This window comes from Oryza brachyantha, chromosome 8 (assembly GCF_000231095.2).
Source record: "Oryza brachyantha chromosome 8, ObraRS2, whole genome shotgun sequence".
NCBI lineage: Eukaryota > Viridiplantae > Streptophyta > Magnoliopsida > Poales > Poaceae > Oryza > Oryza brachyantha.
The window spans coordinates 4,506,471-4,523,717 of NC_023170.2; the positions used below are offsets into that span (position 1 = coordinate 4,506,471).

Below are 17,247 nucleotides of genomic sequence, written 5' to 3' on the forward strand. Positions count from 1 at the left end.
GAACGGCACTGGCAACGGCGACGACAACATGACGTGCGACCTCCTCATGGCCGCCGACCGGTACAGCATGGAGAAAGCTGATCTGCGAGCGCGTGCTGGGCAACAGTGCAAGAGGCTCGATGGTGGCAACGTCGCCGACTTGCTCGCCATGGTCGCGATAGGCAACACTGCGAGACCGACCCTGAAGGAGGCTTGCATCGTGTTCATGGCGACGTCCGGAAGGATGAACGAGGTGGCGGTGAGCCAAGGGTATACTCAGCTTCGTAGTTCTCGCCCTTTGCTCTTTCTCAAGGTTTTGGAGAAGTCTGCCAAATTTTACAAATATTAGTTTTGGGTTGGACAGAAAGTCTCTCTCTATATATATATACACTATAAAATTGTCCGTACATTGGAACGGGTGGAGATAAATTTAATTATATATAATTAGTCATGATTAGGGATGACAATCGGGCATGACGGGTACGTGTAGTAACTACTCATATCTGTACCTGTCGGACGAATATATGTGTGCGGGTATACCCGTTACTATATCATGGGTACAGAATTTGCCTAGACCTGTTACTCGCAGGCATACCCATTTACCCGACTCTACACGGTCAAACGAAACCCGTGGCGCCCTAAACATATACAATGCAACTACAATGACAACCTTAAGGCAATTTCATACAGTTCAACAATCCAACATAAATTCAAAAGAGGCATAGTTCAATACACATGACAGCGTTATTCTTCACGTTCGGCACCGCTACACATAGTATCCATAGTTTGATAGCCTACAAATAATCATAGCAAAAAAGATTCAGATAAAGGAAGTAGAACCAAACACATATGCAAAAAAAGATCAGCTAGCATATACACCAGCCTCGGCCGGCGTCGGCGCTGACGGGGGCGGCGGCCTCGGGCGGCGTCAGCGGGGACGGGGGTGGCGGCCTCGGGAGGCGTCAGCGGGGACGGGGGCGGCGGCCTCGAGCGGCGTCAACGGGGACGGGGACAGCGACAGCAATGTCGGCGCGGATGGGACGGCGGCAGCCTCGGTGTGGACGGGACTGCGGCGTCGTCGGTGGGGATGGGGACGGCGGCTTCGGCGGAGACGGGGACAGGGGCGGCGGCTTCGGCCGGTGTCAGCAGGGATGGGGATGTGGGCAGCGGCTGCCGTCGGGCGGCGGCATCGTTGAGGGGATGGGGGCGCCGTCTGCTCGGTGGCGAGAGGGCCGAGAGGATCGGTGCCGGCGACGAGGGGATCGACGTGCGAGGGTGGAGGTTGGGCGCCAGATCAGGATTCGGTTAGGATCCTGGGAGCCTGGAAACTCTATAGATATACATATATATATATATATATATATATATACATATACATATACATATACATATATATATATATATATACATATACATATACATATATATATATACATATACATATACATATATATATATATATATATGTGGATACTTGGGCCCACCTGTTAGTCTTATAAACGAATAAACGGGTGAAGCGGGTATGGGTAGTGCCTACCCATACATGTTTACCCATTGAGTACTAATTTTGATCTAATAAAATACCCGCAGGTACTAAATAGAGAACATACCTGATCCTATTAGGTTTTTCACCCACGGGTAAATAGATAAAATTATCATCCCTAGTCATGATATCCTTATCTCTTACATTTGAGTAGAGGTTTTACGTGATATTGGCTCCAATTTCATACTTTCTATAGCAAATAAACCAATGCACCAAAAAAAATCAATGGTATTATCAATTAATAATCTATTAAAGGTTAGAGTGAGTAGGTCCCATCATTTGCCCTAGAACATATATTCACGCGAAATGCCTATTTGGTTTCTTTTTTTTAAAAAAAATAGAAACACAATTATAGCAATATTATGATTCTATCTTTATTTTAGTTATATTTTTGCTTGTATTTTTTGAAAAATTAAAGATAAATTACATTCCACTTTAATGATGCCATTTTTGTTGTGCGCCATGTCGGTGGGTCAGTTGATAAAATATCTGTAGTCGTAAACTTTATGCATATGTATTCATAAACTTTAAGCACAAATACAACATTTTTATTTATAAACTTTATACATAAATAAAATATTTATATATGGAAAATTATTTTCTCGTCAACTTTATACCACAATCAAAATCATCTACCCTAAAATCACACTAATAATGATCTATTTGGACAATTTATTTACTTGATAAAGTTTTGGTGTTAAAATTTATAATATATTGTTTGTTTATTTGACAATACAAAGTTATAAGAATTAACACTATAAATTTAAAACTAAACTCTAAATTTTAATAATTAGTTGGGCTTCTTCGCAGCCTATCCACTGGGCCACAAAGAGGTTTTGTAAAGTATACCGTGATACCTCGGGATGCCTGACATTGTGAGGTCACGCCCATTCATATATATGTATATGTCACGGATATGGTTGTATATGTCACGTACAAGCGGATGCCCTTTCAATAGGAATTTGTCCTTTGCCTCTGGCTCTTTGGTGTGTGTTAGCGGTGCATGAGTGTGGTGTACGCTCATACATGGGATTTGTGTATGGTTTGTGTATATAGTGTTCAAAGCTAAATGGAGCACAAAGGCATCATATTCAACACAAGGTTTAAAATAGATCTAGCACTATAACACACTCATCTTTTTGGCTTTTATTTATGCTTATATGCCAAAATTTTAAATTTTAACCTTAAATTTAAAGTCAATTTTGAAGTTATTTCATTATAGTTTATTTTTTAACTTTGGCTTTTAGATCGCTACGAGCACATATAGAGATTTGCTATTCGTAAATTATTTTCTATTTTTAAATATGACATTTGACCTTTTCTTTTAATATGCCAAAAGAAGACCCTGTAAATCGATAAAATTCATCAAACGATAACTGAAGTTGTCGAACAAATCAAAAGCTACATATTAATTAATTAAAGGCCACATAATTATGAATACACATACAGTATTACTCCTCCAATAATTCCATCTCTCAAAACATTTTCTGACCGGGCTCTACATGGGAGCATATCTCCTCTCTAATCTTCTGAGATTTGATCGCTCTCTCAACGACATCTAACAAGAGAACAGGGCTAGATCGTTTGAGCCGGCCATACTCTCTGCTGTCCACCACACGGGCCAATCTATCCCACGAAGCCATGAATTCAGCGCATGCATCCTTCAACTTGAAGCAGCTGTGCTGATCAGCCATGGCGAACATGCTCACCACATTCTCCACGCTGAGGCACTCGCAGAGGCTGTCCTCACAGATCGTTTTCAGCTTATCGACGGCATACCGGTCGGCGGCCGCGAGCAGATTCTTGATCATCTCCGTCTTGTCGCCTCTGTCGAGGCCATCGGTGTAGAGGGAGAGGGAGTCGGTGTACATGAAATGCAGCAGCTCCTTGAGGACGACAGGCTGCATGTCATGGACATCTATCTGCTGCCGCCCTCTCGCGGCGGGCCTCATCAGGCCGTAAAGCTCCGCCTTGAACACCGGCGACCGTGCCGCCAGCACCACCCCGTGGGCAGCGATGACCTCGCCGGCAACATTGATGAGCACGTCGGTGCCTACTTTGTCCTTGAGCATCTGGACGATGTCCATGGATAGGTCGGATGATGGTGGGGAAGGTCGCCGGCGCCGCTGGTGGTCCCTGTCGATCACCCGAAGTCTCTTGATGACGGTGACGTCGCACTCGATCACGAGCCGGTCGTCGTGGAGAAACGCGGACTCCTCTAGCTCTCCCCTGGTGATGAGGCCACCGGTGTCGTGGTAAGCGTTGTCTCCATAGCCAATCTTGCGACCCGTGTTGTCGAACACATGGCGTTCGCTGGTGGTGTATACCAGCTGCGACTTGCCTGTCTCGTGGTTGAACAGTCGAAAGCTGAAGAACGCGTGCACCTCAACGCCCTTGCTGAGGAGCTGGAGGACGAAGGAGATGCAGCGCTCGCCGTCGTCGTCGTTGTCACCGTCGTCGGTGCCGACGTCGTTGTCCTGGTCAGGGTAGTAGCGGAGGCACCATTCATAGCGGCCGACGACGAAGACGCCAGACTCAACGTACTTGCCGGCGCCGAGGCCACTGTGCAGGCTGAACCCATCTACCGTGAACATGTGCGTGCCCCGCACCGTCTCCTGGATGCACCTTGACGCCGTCCTCGTCGCCGGCCTCGGAGGGGACGACGACGAATCCATCTCACTCAGTCGCCGGCCTCGTGAGTTCTCTAAAGCACGCGGCCGGCTGGAGTGTATATATACGGAGGCGACCGCGAGACAGACAACTCGGAATCGGAGAAGGCGTTAAAAAATTGTGTCCGAAACGTTGAATACGAATTTAACTCGGTCAACAGACAAAATCTCGGTAGCGGAGTGGATAACAAGCTTGTTAATTATAGGACGATCGATCCTGCGTTCGAATCCGATTTTGGCATCTTACCTCCTTTTATACTTTGATTTATTTCTTTTCTTCTCTTCTCTTTTATACTTTGATTTATTTCTTTTCTTCTCTTCTCTTTTATACTTTGATTTATTTCTTTTTTCCTCTTCTCTTTTATACTTTGATTTATTTCTTTTTTCCTCTTTTATATTTTTATTCATTTATTTTTTTCCTTTTTATCTCCAATACAAAGTTTTACATTTTGTAGTATGGTATCCGGATACATATATGACACCCACCGTACATGCATGGGCTTTATTATTCTTATTCAAAATAATATAATTACTAATTATTTTACTATGATTTAATTTATTACTAAAATAACTCTAAACCTGATTTATTATTTTTGCATATCTGTGCAAAATTTAGAACCAAACGTACGTATAACAGTCAACAACGTCAGTTAAAGAAACCAGCGGAGTACTTAATTAAGTAATCATACGGTAATTGCATTTTTCATTTTATGTGTGTTAATTAACTAAATGGAATTGACCATTTGCGAACGCGCACAACCTGATGTGCTCAAATGAAATATGTCGTGAGCTGGACTGCTGGAGTCGTGCGTTGCCGTAGCGTCAATCGTAGGTGTGGATTGATGATGCTCGCGCGTCAATTAGCAACAACGGTAGCGGAATTGGATGGAATCACGGACAGAATTCAGTATCACTCATGAAACCGTTGGCAACCATTGTTTCCTTTGTGTTTTAATTTACAAGATTTGTTTCGATCCGACAAAAAATACATTAAGATGCCAGTACCTTACGGTACCAAATTGTTTCTAATCATTAGATCTCTAGTAATGCTCATCCTGCTCAACTAGATCTGATAATGAGGAACGATTTAATACCGTGAGGTGTCGGTATTTTGAGATAAATTCTGCGTAAACATTGATAGCATCAAATTAAATACCAATTGATAGTAAATAAACAATAACAAAATGAGGGGGAAAAACATGCTACACCTACGTATCAACCTTGATTTTCTTTTCTTCTTCCTCTACTTAAAGTCATATGTTATTTATTTCAACTTATATATATTATATGTATAGGACATCACATTGGACATTGCACTGCATCGTTTGAGCATTCGCAAAAGATAAAAGGTGATGCAAAAGATAAAAGGTGATGCAATAATTAATTAAATAAAGAAAGAAAAAACATGTTTGTATGAGACATAGTTTCAACACAATATCCAAGACATGATAATAGATGAGTAGTATTAAAACTACAGTTGCGTTCCGCGGTTGGTTAGATAACCTATACGGAAAACATAGTCATAAATTAATATATGATTAATTAATTATTAGTTATAAACATTAAAAAAATGGATTAATACAAAATTTTAAATTAACTTTCATATATAAAGTTTTCGCAAAAAATACACCGTTTAACTGTTCGAAAAGTGTGCACGTGAAAAATGAGAGAATATAGGTTAGATATACCGAAAAGTAAATGGCTCGGTGAGTTTGCCATCCAACTTTTTCAAATTTAGCAATATCCGATATCTCCTCGTTTTCATATATATTTAAATTTAAGAGCCGAAGTTTCAGTTGGCATAAAAAATACGACAGTCTTTCTCTCACACGCGGACGTGGAAATTTCATCGGCGCCGGGGCCTCTCTCTTCTGCGCGTTGTCGCCGCCGCATCCATTGTCCTTTAATCGCCAGACTCATTTAATCTTTCATTTCATGCGCCATGCTGCTGCAGATGAGTATATATGTGATTTTGTTTTGAAGGGACTACGCGGTGCAGCTGTGCAGGACTGCGTCCTCTCTTACTGTATAATGTATACTTCATACACAAACCTTGATTTTTAGGAGGCCACGTCATCATTAAATCATAGGCGTCCGATCGATCCGATGAACTCTAGATTTTTGTCACATATCCATAGATTTCATCTCTTTAGTCCAAAAGCCCATCATCCCCCAGCCCAAAAACAACCCACCATGCTATCTTGCTATCTTGAATAACTCATATCCAATGAGATATCTGGTGTACTACATATCAATAGTAATGTTTCATGTGGATTTTAACCGAGGATATCTAGATGCATATTTAAAGCTTATTTGAAAGATGTTTTCTGTGCATGGATCCTTGCAGGCAAGTATGAGCCTAGAGGGGTTTTCCGAAAATAATTGCATCATGTACATATGTATACATGGATGGCTGATCCTTATGAATATAGTCAAGTTTTAGATTTCAAGATAATTAGTAGCATTTTTTGAATCAGAACATATGGCATTTATATGAAAACTTGTGCAGCGCATGGTACTTCGTACTGCTCCATAAAGTAAGACTTAAGAAGATAATATTACAGAGAGATAAACAGTACTTCGGTGAAGTCTGCACAGTTATCTACTAGATTTGGAGGAAAAAATATATGAAAAACTATAATAAAAAATTGAGAAGTGTTCTACAGAGGTCTACCGGTTAAATCATAATAGAAAATATTCCAATATAAACAACTGTAGAAGAAAACATCCAACTTTTTTAAGAGGGAAATCAAACGAATAGAAGATAATCAAGCAATAGCATTTTGGCCAGCTGAAAATAAAATACAGATAAGTGAGACAATACTCCTAAACTTACAACCAAGCATGCCATATATTTATGCCATAAAAGATACTACAGAAGTAATATGGATAAACTTATACTTGAAAAGAATAATGATTTAAGTTATCACTAACCTGAGTTGTCATTACATACATCGCAATCGGATCCTCGAGAATAACTTTATCCCCAAATATTACAATCTGCAAGGCAGTTAAAATAATGCTGAATGACAACTGAACTGATTGGAAACATATCAACTTTTTGCAGATGAAAAACATCAATTAATAAAATGACATTCAAATAATTACTAATTAGATTAAGTATGCCTGAGATAAAAGTAGAGAAATTTGCCTGAAATAAATATTAGTACCATTTTTTTTTCTTTTCGTTCTATTTGCTACTTCTGTATGCCTAAATTGGTTCACTTTGCAAGTTTGTATGTTCATGTGTTTAACTATAAATATCATGCTGAAATTAGCAAAATGGAAGTTTTGATTTAGATATTGCCTAGCAATTTTAATTTAGGTATGGAATCATATTGAAGTTTTGATTTAAATATTGTCCAACAGTATGGAAGTTTTGATTAAAAAAAAGAGTGTACGATTGAATTTTGAGGGAGAAAACTTCACATAGGGACTCCTCTCTGTTTGCTCTGTTTTAGTGATAACAGTAGTGGTAGTCTTATACTCTCTTTTTTGCCTAGAAATTTAATGTTTCCCTGTTTTGACAAATGACAATAATTAGTCTCGGTAAAGTCGAAGCATTGTTCATTTCATGATTTAACCTAACATGTGTTAAGGTTGTATATGATTGCTTACCAAATACTGTTTGATGTGATCACTGCCTTTCTACTATTTGATAATAAACACTATTCTTAATATATATACCTTTTTGTTCCATGTAGAGGCAGCATCATAACAAAAATATTCAGAACAGCACAAACCCTCAGATGAGTCTCGCACATGAAAACGATGCATCATTATTTATCCCAGGCAAACCAAATTTCATCACAAAATAGATGCTTTATTAATGCAGCTTGGAAGGGTCGGTAGATCTTCATCACTTCTGGTGGATGCCTCAGCTGTAACTGAGATCCAGGTATAAATTGTTGAAGCAAACAGGCACATGATATCTCCTAGGCAGTACTGGAATTGGGTTCACAACTCCAGCAAAAATAATACAGCTGCTTCTATTCATGTTTCAAGACAATTTGTGAAAGATTTACAGGTGAAACTCACGATAAATTAATACTCACAACGCCATTGACTTTTTTATACACGTTTGACTACTTGTCTTATTCAAAAAATTTACATAATTATTAATTATTTTTATATCATTTTATTTATTGTTAAATATACTTTTATGTATATATAGTTTTACATATTTGACAAAAAAAATTGAATAAGACGAATATCAAATGTATATAAAAAGTCAATGGTGTCAAACATTTAGGGACGGAGATAGTATAAGGCCGCATTCAGCAGCCCCCGTTAGTTAACTTACCTCCTCGTTTTTCGCGCACACGCTTTCCGAACTGCTAAACGGTGTATTTTTTGCAAAAATTTTCTATAGGAAAGTTGTTTTAAAAAATCATATTTATCTCTTTTATATTTTTTAGTAATTAATAATCAATTAATCACGTACTAATCTATTACTACATTTTCTTGATAGGGCATAAGTTAACTTACGCCCTACTGCTGAACGCGGCCTAAGTTCGTAAGATCTTGCCCTGAATCAACTCCCTCCACCCACTTTTATCCCAACAAAACACTACGAGTGCTGCTATTTGTTATGCCTATGTAGACTATGGAACCACATAAACAAAGTCATTTTCAAATCCGTGATGCCGTCTCATCAACGTATTTTATCATATTGTCCCCATGAAGCTAACAAAGATATGTAATCGATGATCGGATAGATCTCTTTTGGACAGCTTAATCTCTCTCTACACTGGGAAATGTTACTTTCTCCTTCTCTTTTTTTTTCATCAACTTTGTAATGCCACTCTTAAGGTTCTTAATATAATTCAGGTGGGGCTTTCTCACCCTGGTGACCCCTTCACCCCCTCCCCCACACCCCCCCCCCCCCCCAAAAAAAAAACTGCCAGAACAAGCAAGTAAGCCAGATATTCAGGGACAACCACCAAGCTCAAATATACTAACTCCATGTGCCAGATTTTCACAGACATACTCTTACCATGTTAATACTAATAATTTATATTTAAATTTAATACTACTAACCTCTCATTAGGTTTTGGACCTTGCGTAGAAACATGTCTTATAAAGACATGTTTCCTTCTTTTGCATTTGCTAGATCATCTTCTATCATACATAACAAATCACCTAATTCTATAGATACCACTCTAGTCATTGCATTGTGAATGCCCTTATGGAGATGTCAAAAGATTTCATATATGTTAATAACTTCATTGGTTAACTTTTGAATTTTAAATTGATTAAATTATCTTTCGAACCATCTGATTAGCTATGTGAATCATTAGAATAGTTAAAATCATGGTAATCAGTGCATAAATAATTATATTATAAAACATAATTAAAATTATATAAATACTTATATTTTGGAGCGGAGAAAGTAGCTTGTCGGCCAGAAATCGCAAGGGTCTATAAGTTCCACTAGCTGAAAACCATGAAAATGGACTGGGAAAAGCACTCGCTCGGCCCATCTCACTTCCAAAATTTTTTTTTATGGCCTGCATATATTAGCATCTGGGCCCTCTTTTCCGTAGAGAATCGCATTGCCCTCCTCTTATGAAAAGAAATTTTCTGTGTGGCCCATCTGGATTCCTACCGAAAAACTACCAAAGAATTAGTAGGATAAGATTGTATTTGGTCATATTTGGTTTACTATCAATACCAATATAAAGCTAGCATATTGTAAAATTACAGCGAGGAAATGTTGTTTTACATTGATGGCAAATCTAGCATAGGCATTGCAAATAAACTGGCTCCAATCCGAACAAAGGATAGGCATTTTTTTAATTAGCTAAGGCCATGTTTAGAGGCATTTGAAATGACAAATGACAAATGGCAAAAGTTTTGGCATTGTATTTTTGCAAGTTGGTGTTTAGAGGCATATAATTAAAAGTTGCCATTTTTTAGCAAAAGTGAGAGGTGGTCCTCGTCCTTATATACTTTTTGGTGAAATTTGCTACTCTAGACTGCCAAATGCCAAATGCAAAGTTGTCATTTTCTTACCGTAGTGTTTAGATCCATTTTATCAAAAAGTGCTTCAAAATGATAAATTTGAAGGATCTAGATAGAGCCTAAGTCTAAATAGGTCCTTAGTTTTACTAGATGAAGTAGGATTTGCAGATTTGCATATATATTTATATAATACTCCTAGAAGCACAGTAGTCACATGGAAACATGTTACAGATGAGATCCTCTACAGTACTGCTATGAGGCTCACTTGTCAATCAACGTATTATGGAATCCGGTCAAACTACAGTCTAAATGGGAGAAAATCCTGGTGGGATAGCATTTCAATTCCACGGTACCGTTTGGAAAGGCTAGGGACCAAATGCTATCACCGTCGTCTCTCAAAAAAAAAATTTTAAATCAAAGAATAATTAATTAGTGAAGCTAGAAATATGCACTGGCCGTACGTCTTCAAAAAAAAGAATAACAAATGGGCCATTGAGACTATAAAACATTGCCATTTGATTTGCAGCTATCTGGTTACCAAAAAAAGTGGCGGATCAGGAAAACTTACTTAAGCCTGATATATAGACGTTAGACAAAACTTATATATACTAGAGTTCGTTTTAGTAGACATGATGATATATAGGAGTGAGTATATGGCATTACGTGCTCGAAACAGACGTACGGGAAGGATGAATTAAGATAACACGAAGAAAAAAATCACAGAGAAGCAATCAGACGCAGGAGGAAGAAAATTAACGAACATTCCAGCAGCAAATTAATTAAACTCCACCAATCACGACTGAAGAATATCAACGCAGCTTGATCATATCATCCCATCTAGCTTGCTAGTACGTAACTAGCTAGCTAATAAATAAAACTCGATGTAAGCAAGAACAGCCGGCTAGCTGGCTCATACTCAAACTAATCAGTTCATCACTAATGATTAAGCTCGACCATGCATGAATGACGCAGGAGCTAGCTAGGTAATTAGTTAAGGTAATAGGTGAGGTGATGTGTGGGAGGAGGCGGAGGCGGGGGGCGGAGAAGACGATGGCAGCGGGTGCAGGAGAAGCGCTTCTTGTTGCGGAGGCAGAGCGGCAGGCACAGGATCCGGCGCGCGCTCTCCACCTCCGTCGCCACCACCGCGCCGCCGCACCGCGGGCACGACCCCGGCGCCTTCTGCGGCGACCCCGTCAGCTCCCTCTCCTCCTCCGCCCCGCACCACCCCATCGCCCTCCTCGCCGCCGCCTCCATTGATGCCGCCCGCCTAGCTCCCTCTCGCCCGGCCTCTACGTACCTCAAGTCCTCAACTGAATTTGCACAGCTCGATTAGCAAAGCTCAGATGATGAGAGAGAGCCAACCAATTAAGAACAAGCAAGCGTGAGAAATGCGCGCTGTGCAGTTCATGGTGGTGTGTCTGTGTAGTGTAGGGATATAAGTAGAAGGCAAGGACCTTTATTTTCGTGCCAGATTATCCATCGGTTTTCACGTGCATATTTTCTGAATTACTACACGCATTATTATTATTTTTAAAAAAGTTTCTACATATATAAAAGCATATCATCCTGTATTTTTAGAGTAGATTTATCGATTATACTATTAAATAACTATAAAATAAATCAGATAATATTTTAGCTTTTAAAAAAAAAAAACCAAAAAGCACACAACCTACGCCTGCTCATGCACCTGTGAGTTGTAAAACTCAAACTAACTCCGACATGTGTCATGCGAGGAACTGAGGTTTTTTTAGTTGAAGATGTGTGGTGTGTGTGCATGTAGCTGCTTTGAGCTCCTCCAAATTAAACCTTTGTATTAGTTAGTTTGATTTGGTTTGGTGCAATGACTGGACTCCAGGTGGATGATATATATCCAAAAACGGATGGGTCCATATTATATTGCTGGTGATTCCATTTTGAGATGCGACAGGAGGAGTGTACATTGTAGGAATGCGCTTGTTTAGCCATTTGGGTCAAGTGAATCTCTTTACTTAAACAGACACATTATGTTGGTTGACCAGCTAGCAACCATACCATTTATCCTCACAAATGCAATGTGCTACCATTAAGGAGCACTGCTACATTATTACATTAAGTTATATGAAGTATATATATTTGCATATTGCACATTTTAAAGTTAAGGTAGGATTAATTATGTATGGAAGGTATACTACTTCTCGATCGGTCTCTAATTTCATAGCTAGAAATAGGATCTTTTTAAGAGCAGGAGTATTAATTAGCTTCCTTTTTCCACATAGAATACACGTATTGTATCCAATTAAGTAAATGATTTAAATCCTTCATTTTGGCAGTTGAAAAATCACATTCAACTCTCCTTACGACTAGACGAACACTTGCCCTTTTTACACTTAGGTATCATCCAGCTTTGTGCTAGAATATTCAGGCCCATCATTTGGCTTTTTGGTGGATAGATGATATATTTATAAACAAAAAAATAATTTATGGATAAAAATTTTATATGCATATTCTTATTAATCTAAAAACAAATCCGAAGAAATAAACTATAATAATAAAACGCTAAAATTAACTTCAAATAGGTTAAAAATCCAAATTTTGGTTTATAAGTATAAGCAAAGGCGAAAAGATAAGGCCTATCGTGTGAGTACTCACGTGTTATCAGAAGGTCCTTATCATATACAAGATACGGATAAGTTTCAACTATTTTGGCAGGAAATTAAGTCTACTTCTCTGAATTCTCTCTACAAGCAACCGCGGACTTCTCTGTCAATCAGTCAGTTTAATTAAACCATGACGGTTCATTAACGTTGATATCTTTAAATAATTTCATATGACACGATCTGTATCTTAATTAGCTCGTGATCCCAATTGGTGTGAAAATATATGAGATATTGAGCACGTCAACTTTTCCTTTTCCGCCAATGTAAGATGGCAAAATTTCCTTGTCTTGTTTCCTTATTTTCAATACGAGCTCAAAGACTATGATAGACGACCCACCGAGCCTTAATTTGTTGTCCTGATAATAATTAGTTTGACAAAAACCTTGCAATGAAAAAAAATAATTTTTCAATCTTTTTCTTCTTAATGAAAAAGAAAAAAAAACTCAGTTTTGTCTACAATATCCCTTTGAATAGTATTCCCTACATGCTAACATATAAAAACACATGCCATTTCAAATCGGTAACAAAAATATAAGCACATCCAGCACCATTTCAAAATAGTACATGTTTTATTAATCACTTAACATTCAAATTTGTTCATACATATCTGGAGCATCCCTCATTTGATGAGTACCCAATCTTTTTTCTCAACCTTTATCTCTACTAAATAATCCATTTCCTCTATTCACAAATATAAGCATGTCCAAATTTTTTAGATTAAGGGAAAACATACTTCTATATCTCTCGTTAAATAAATGAGCGTGGCCGGGAGTAAGATGAGAAAAAAATTGAGCGTTCACACGATTAATTGAACAAGTGGTAGTGTATAAATGCTTGTATTCTTAGATAGAATTCAAATGGTTATATTTTTCAAAGAGAAAGGTAGAAATGGCATTAATATTACCTCTTATAAACTCACAACCAACGATATTTTCTTATTAATTAATGGGAACTATTTTGGTTTTTGTCCTCCCATGAACTTATATTTTGGATAGTAACCGTTGCATTATTTTTCGAGGAAGAGAGTAATGGGTGGGTGGTGGAGTAATCTCATATCCATTAATCAGCGTCACGATGTGATGATGGTAGGCTGCTTCTTTTGAGATAGTTTATTCATCCGTTTTTGCATTTATGCTTTCCCGTATGTTAAATGGGGTACCTCTTGTAAATAAATTTTTATATATAAATTGATCATGTCATATTTCTAAAGTAGATTTTTTTTAACTTTGTAGTTGTTAATTTTATTATTTATTTTATAAAATAGCTGTCGTAAAAAATAATTATCTTTCATTTTTATGTAAGAAAATAATACAACCGTGCCAATGTATGCAGCCAGCTTTACACTATACTAAGATCGATAAATGAGATCATATGCAGCACCGTGTTGCCCATAGGACCCATACGTCAGTGCGCAGTACCGTAGATTATCTTGAGCTCAACTTTCCACCGTCCATCCAATTAAGGGTGGTTTAGTTCGCGAAAATTTTTAGGTTAGGTTGGTGTCACATCAAATATTGACTGAATATCGGAAGATTATTTCAGTGACTAATTAAAAAACTAATTATATGGGATGTCAAGAAATTAGGAGATATATTTTTAGTCTAATTAATTCATCATTAGCACAGGTCAGTTAATGTAATAATTATGGCTAATCATTAGCTAATTAGACTTAAAAAAATCCGTCTTGCAAATTGCTTCCAAACTACATAATTAGTTATTATATATATATATTGATGAATGAACTCAAATTTTTGGCACTAAACAGGGTCGAAGAGGCGGAAAAAAAAAAGAAAAAGGAAAGGGATGCTACCTAGCCTGGTCCTCTCTGAGGCTAGAGCTGATACTGCAGTGCATAGCCATGTGGCCGCTGCTGCATTCAGCAGCTGAGCTGAGACGCTGCAGTGGTTTGCGGCTGGGCGTCCGGAACCATATCTGACCTTGGCAGTGACTAGTCTCGGTCGTGATGGGTCCAGATCTAAGGGTAGCAGGGGGGCCACCCTACCGGAATTTTTTTCAGAATTAATATTAAAAAATCATAAATTTGGGTTCTGTCCAACTGCGGTACGAGCCCTATCGAACGGTCAGCAGACGACTAGGGAGGAGATCGGACTATATGCTAGCGCTGCACTGTCGAACTGTCATGTCTAACTACGACAGTTTCATAAGCCTCCCCGTTGAACAGGGGCAGTTCGATAGACCCGTCTGGCTCCGTAGTCAAATGGGTGGTGGGACTTGTCAAACTTTCTCTGTTCGATAGACCCTAATTGAACTCCCTCTATTCGATAGGCCCCAGTCAAATGCCCACCATTCGATAGACCCCTAAATTCACGATTTCTCCTCGGATGGCCTCTACTTTTGCGATTTTCCATTAAAATAATATTAATTCTCAAAAAATTCACCCTACCGTATACTTCCAAACTTATAAGGTCTTCACAAATTACAGTTTCACGGTGCATGGACGTGGCGAGTGGTTCTGTCATGTTGGATGGCTGCATTCGCGGACAAGAGAGGAGTAAGAAGGCAGGTCTTGTGTACGGAACGTGTATCTTGCAGGAGGCACGCGGATCCTCACCGAAAAATATAATTTTTTGTGCCTAGCCCTCCCCTTAGCATGTATGTGCATTTCAAAAATGCAAACAAAATACCAAATTCATGCCGAGGTCGTCGCCCCCGTCTCTGATCCGCTCAAACCTATGCTGAGGTCGCCGCCGCTAGGAAGCTATGGCTGAGGTTGTCGCAACCACAAAGCTCTGAGGCCACCTAGCTCTAAGATCGAAACCTCCACTAACCCTCGAATCCACCATTGCTGATGTCCTTGCATTGTGAGGGGGGAAGAGTTGAGGGCGACAAGACGGGGAAGGGGAGGGACGGTGGTGGAGGAGGGAGAGGGGAGGGGCAGCGGTGGAGAAGTGAGGGGGGATGAGAGAGTTGTCGGTGGGGAGGAGTGGTTTGAGGGGTTGGATTGAATTTGGACTAAATTATATAGAAATTTCAAATTATAAGATCTAATTGGTAAAATTTTAAACTTCTTAATAAAATAAAAAAATAAGGACTAAAATAGAAAGTACTGGGAACGGTAGTATGAAGACAGGTATGAAGACACTTGTACCGTAGGAGAAATTCCTTTTTGACAAGTGGCCTCAGCTTACATGGCAGTCGAGACCACTCAGCTGAAGCCACTTGCACTATGAAGGCCCTAAGCGACTAGTGCTCGCACATCCCCCAATTCGGAATAGAGCCATTTCTACCGGTCATTGCGTGAGCCTCGCATCATATGTCCCGCGCCCTGATGCTGGCATTGCAATGGAAACCACTCTAAATAAGTCGTCTGAGATGCCACCTAGGATGGAGTTACTCATCCAACTTTGTCCTATTCTCACGGTGCAAGCAGCTCCAACTTGTGCTATAATTTTTCAAGTCAACTCTTAACTTTTTGTCTTTTACTTCTTATCTGTTTACTATTTACACATGTCCAAAACTTTGCAACAAACACCCTACATATCATAAACCTATATTAAAACTACCATTCGTTCCCCTCTCTCGTTATCTGCGATATTACTTAATTTGCCCCCTCTGTTCCCCTCTCTCCTTCTCAATCGGAGGCGGCCGATGGAGGCAGGTGCTGCGGGCGAAGTTCGAGGCGGCGGCAATCGGCGGAGCTCGAGCGATAGAGGCAGGTGCAGTGGGCGGAGGCAGGTATGGTTATGGTGGCGTAGATCGACACCGTGGCAGGCTGACGTGGCTCCGGTAGCGATGGGCAGGCAGCGACAATAAAGGTCACGAGCGGTGAGCTCTGTTGCCACCCTCCTCCTCCTTCTCTCTAATGCTTCCTAGCCACTTGTACGGCGATGGCCTCCCAACACAGTGTATGCTCGTAGCATCATCCTCCCCGTGCCCTAGATTGACGAGGCTCGTATATCCTCTGCAAGATGTGAGTGGCTTGGCTAGGCCACAACCCTAGCTAAGTTGGAGTAGAATCTCCTAAGAGTGACGAGTTGAGACCCTAGCTAAGTTGGAGCAATGTGAATGGCCTAAGGATTTATCTTATCCTTATACGTAACTTATTTTGTAATATTGGTTGCATCTATTTTTTCATTCAAAATTATCTTCATCATACCTTACATTTGGATTTTCTTGTCATGACCAACACTCATTCAATAAAGGACATACCGGTTACTACCTCCGTTTTATATTGTAAGTCTTTTTGGCTTTGTCTAAATTTATTAATTGATGAATATATATACTTTATATATGTGTCTAGATCCATTAGCATCTATATAAATCTAGCCAATGTTAGAAAGACTTACATTGCGAAACGGAGGGAGTAGCATTTTTGCCAATTAATTAATCCGTGTGCCATAGCGGCTTTCCAGCCGGAAAAAGTACATTGCCAATTGCCAATTAATTAACCTGTGTGCAGACCCGACAGCAGCGTAGTACGTACACATGGAGTATC

General features: G+C 39.5%; 1 protein-coding gene across 1 annotated transcript; it reads right to left on the minus strand.

The window, feature by feature from the left end:
• Nucleotides 1–2,997: 2,997 nt before the first annotated feature.
• Nucleotides 2,998–4,197, minus strand: LOC102711285 (BTB/POZ and MATH domain-containing protein 2-like). The gene has a single exon (XM_006659889.1). The coding sequence runs from the start codon at nucleotides 4,195–4,197 to the stop codon at nucleotides 2,998–3,000; it is 1,200 nt and encodes a 399-aa protein (XP_006659952.1).
• Nucleotides 4,198–17,247: the final 13,050 nt, after the last annotated feature.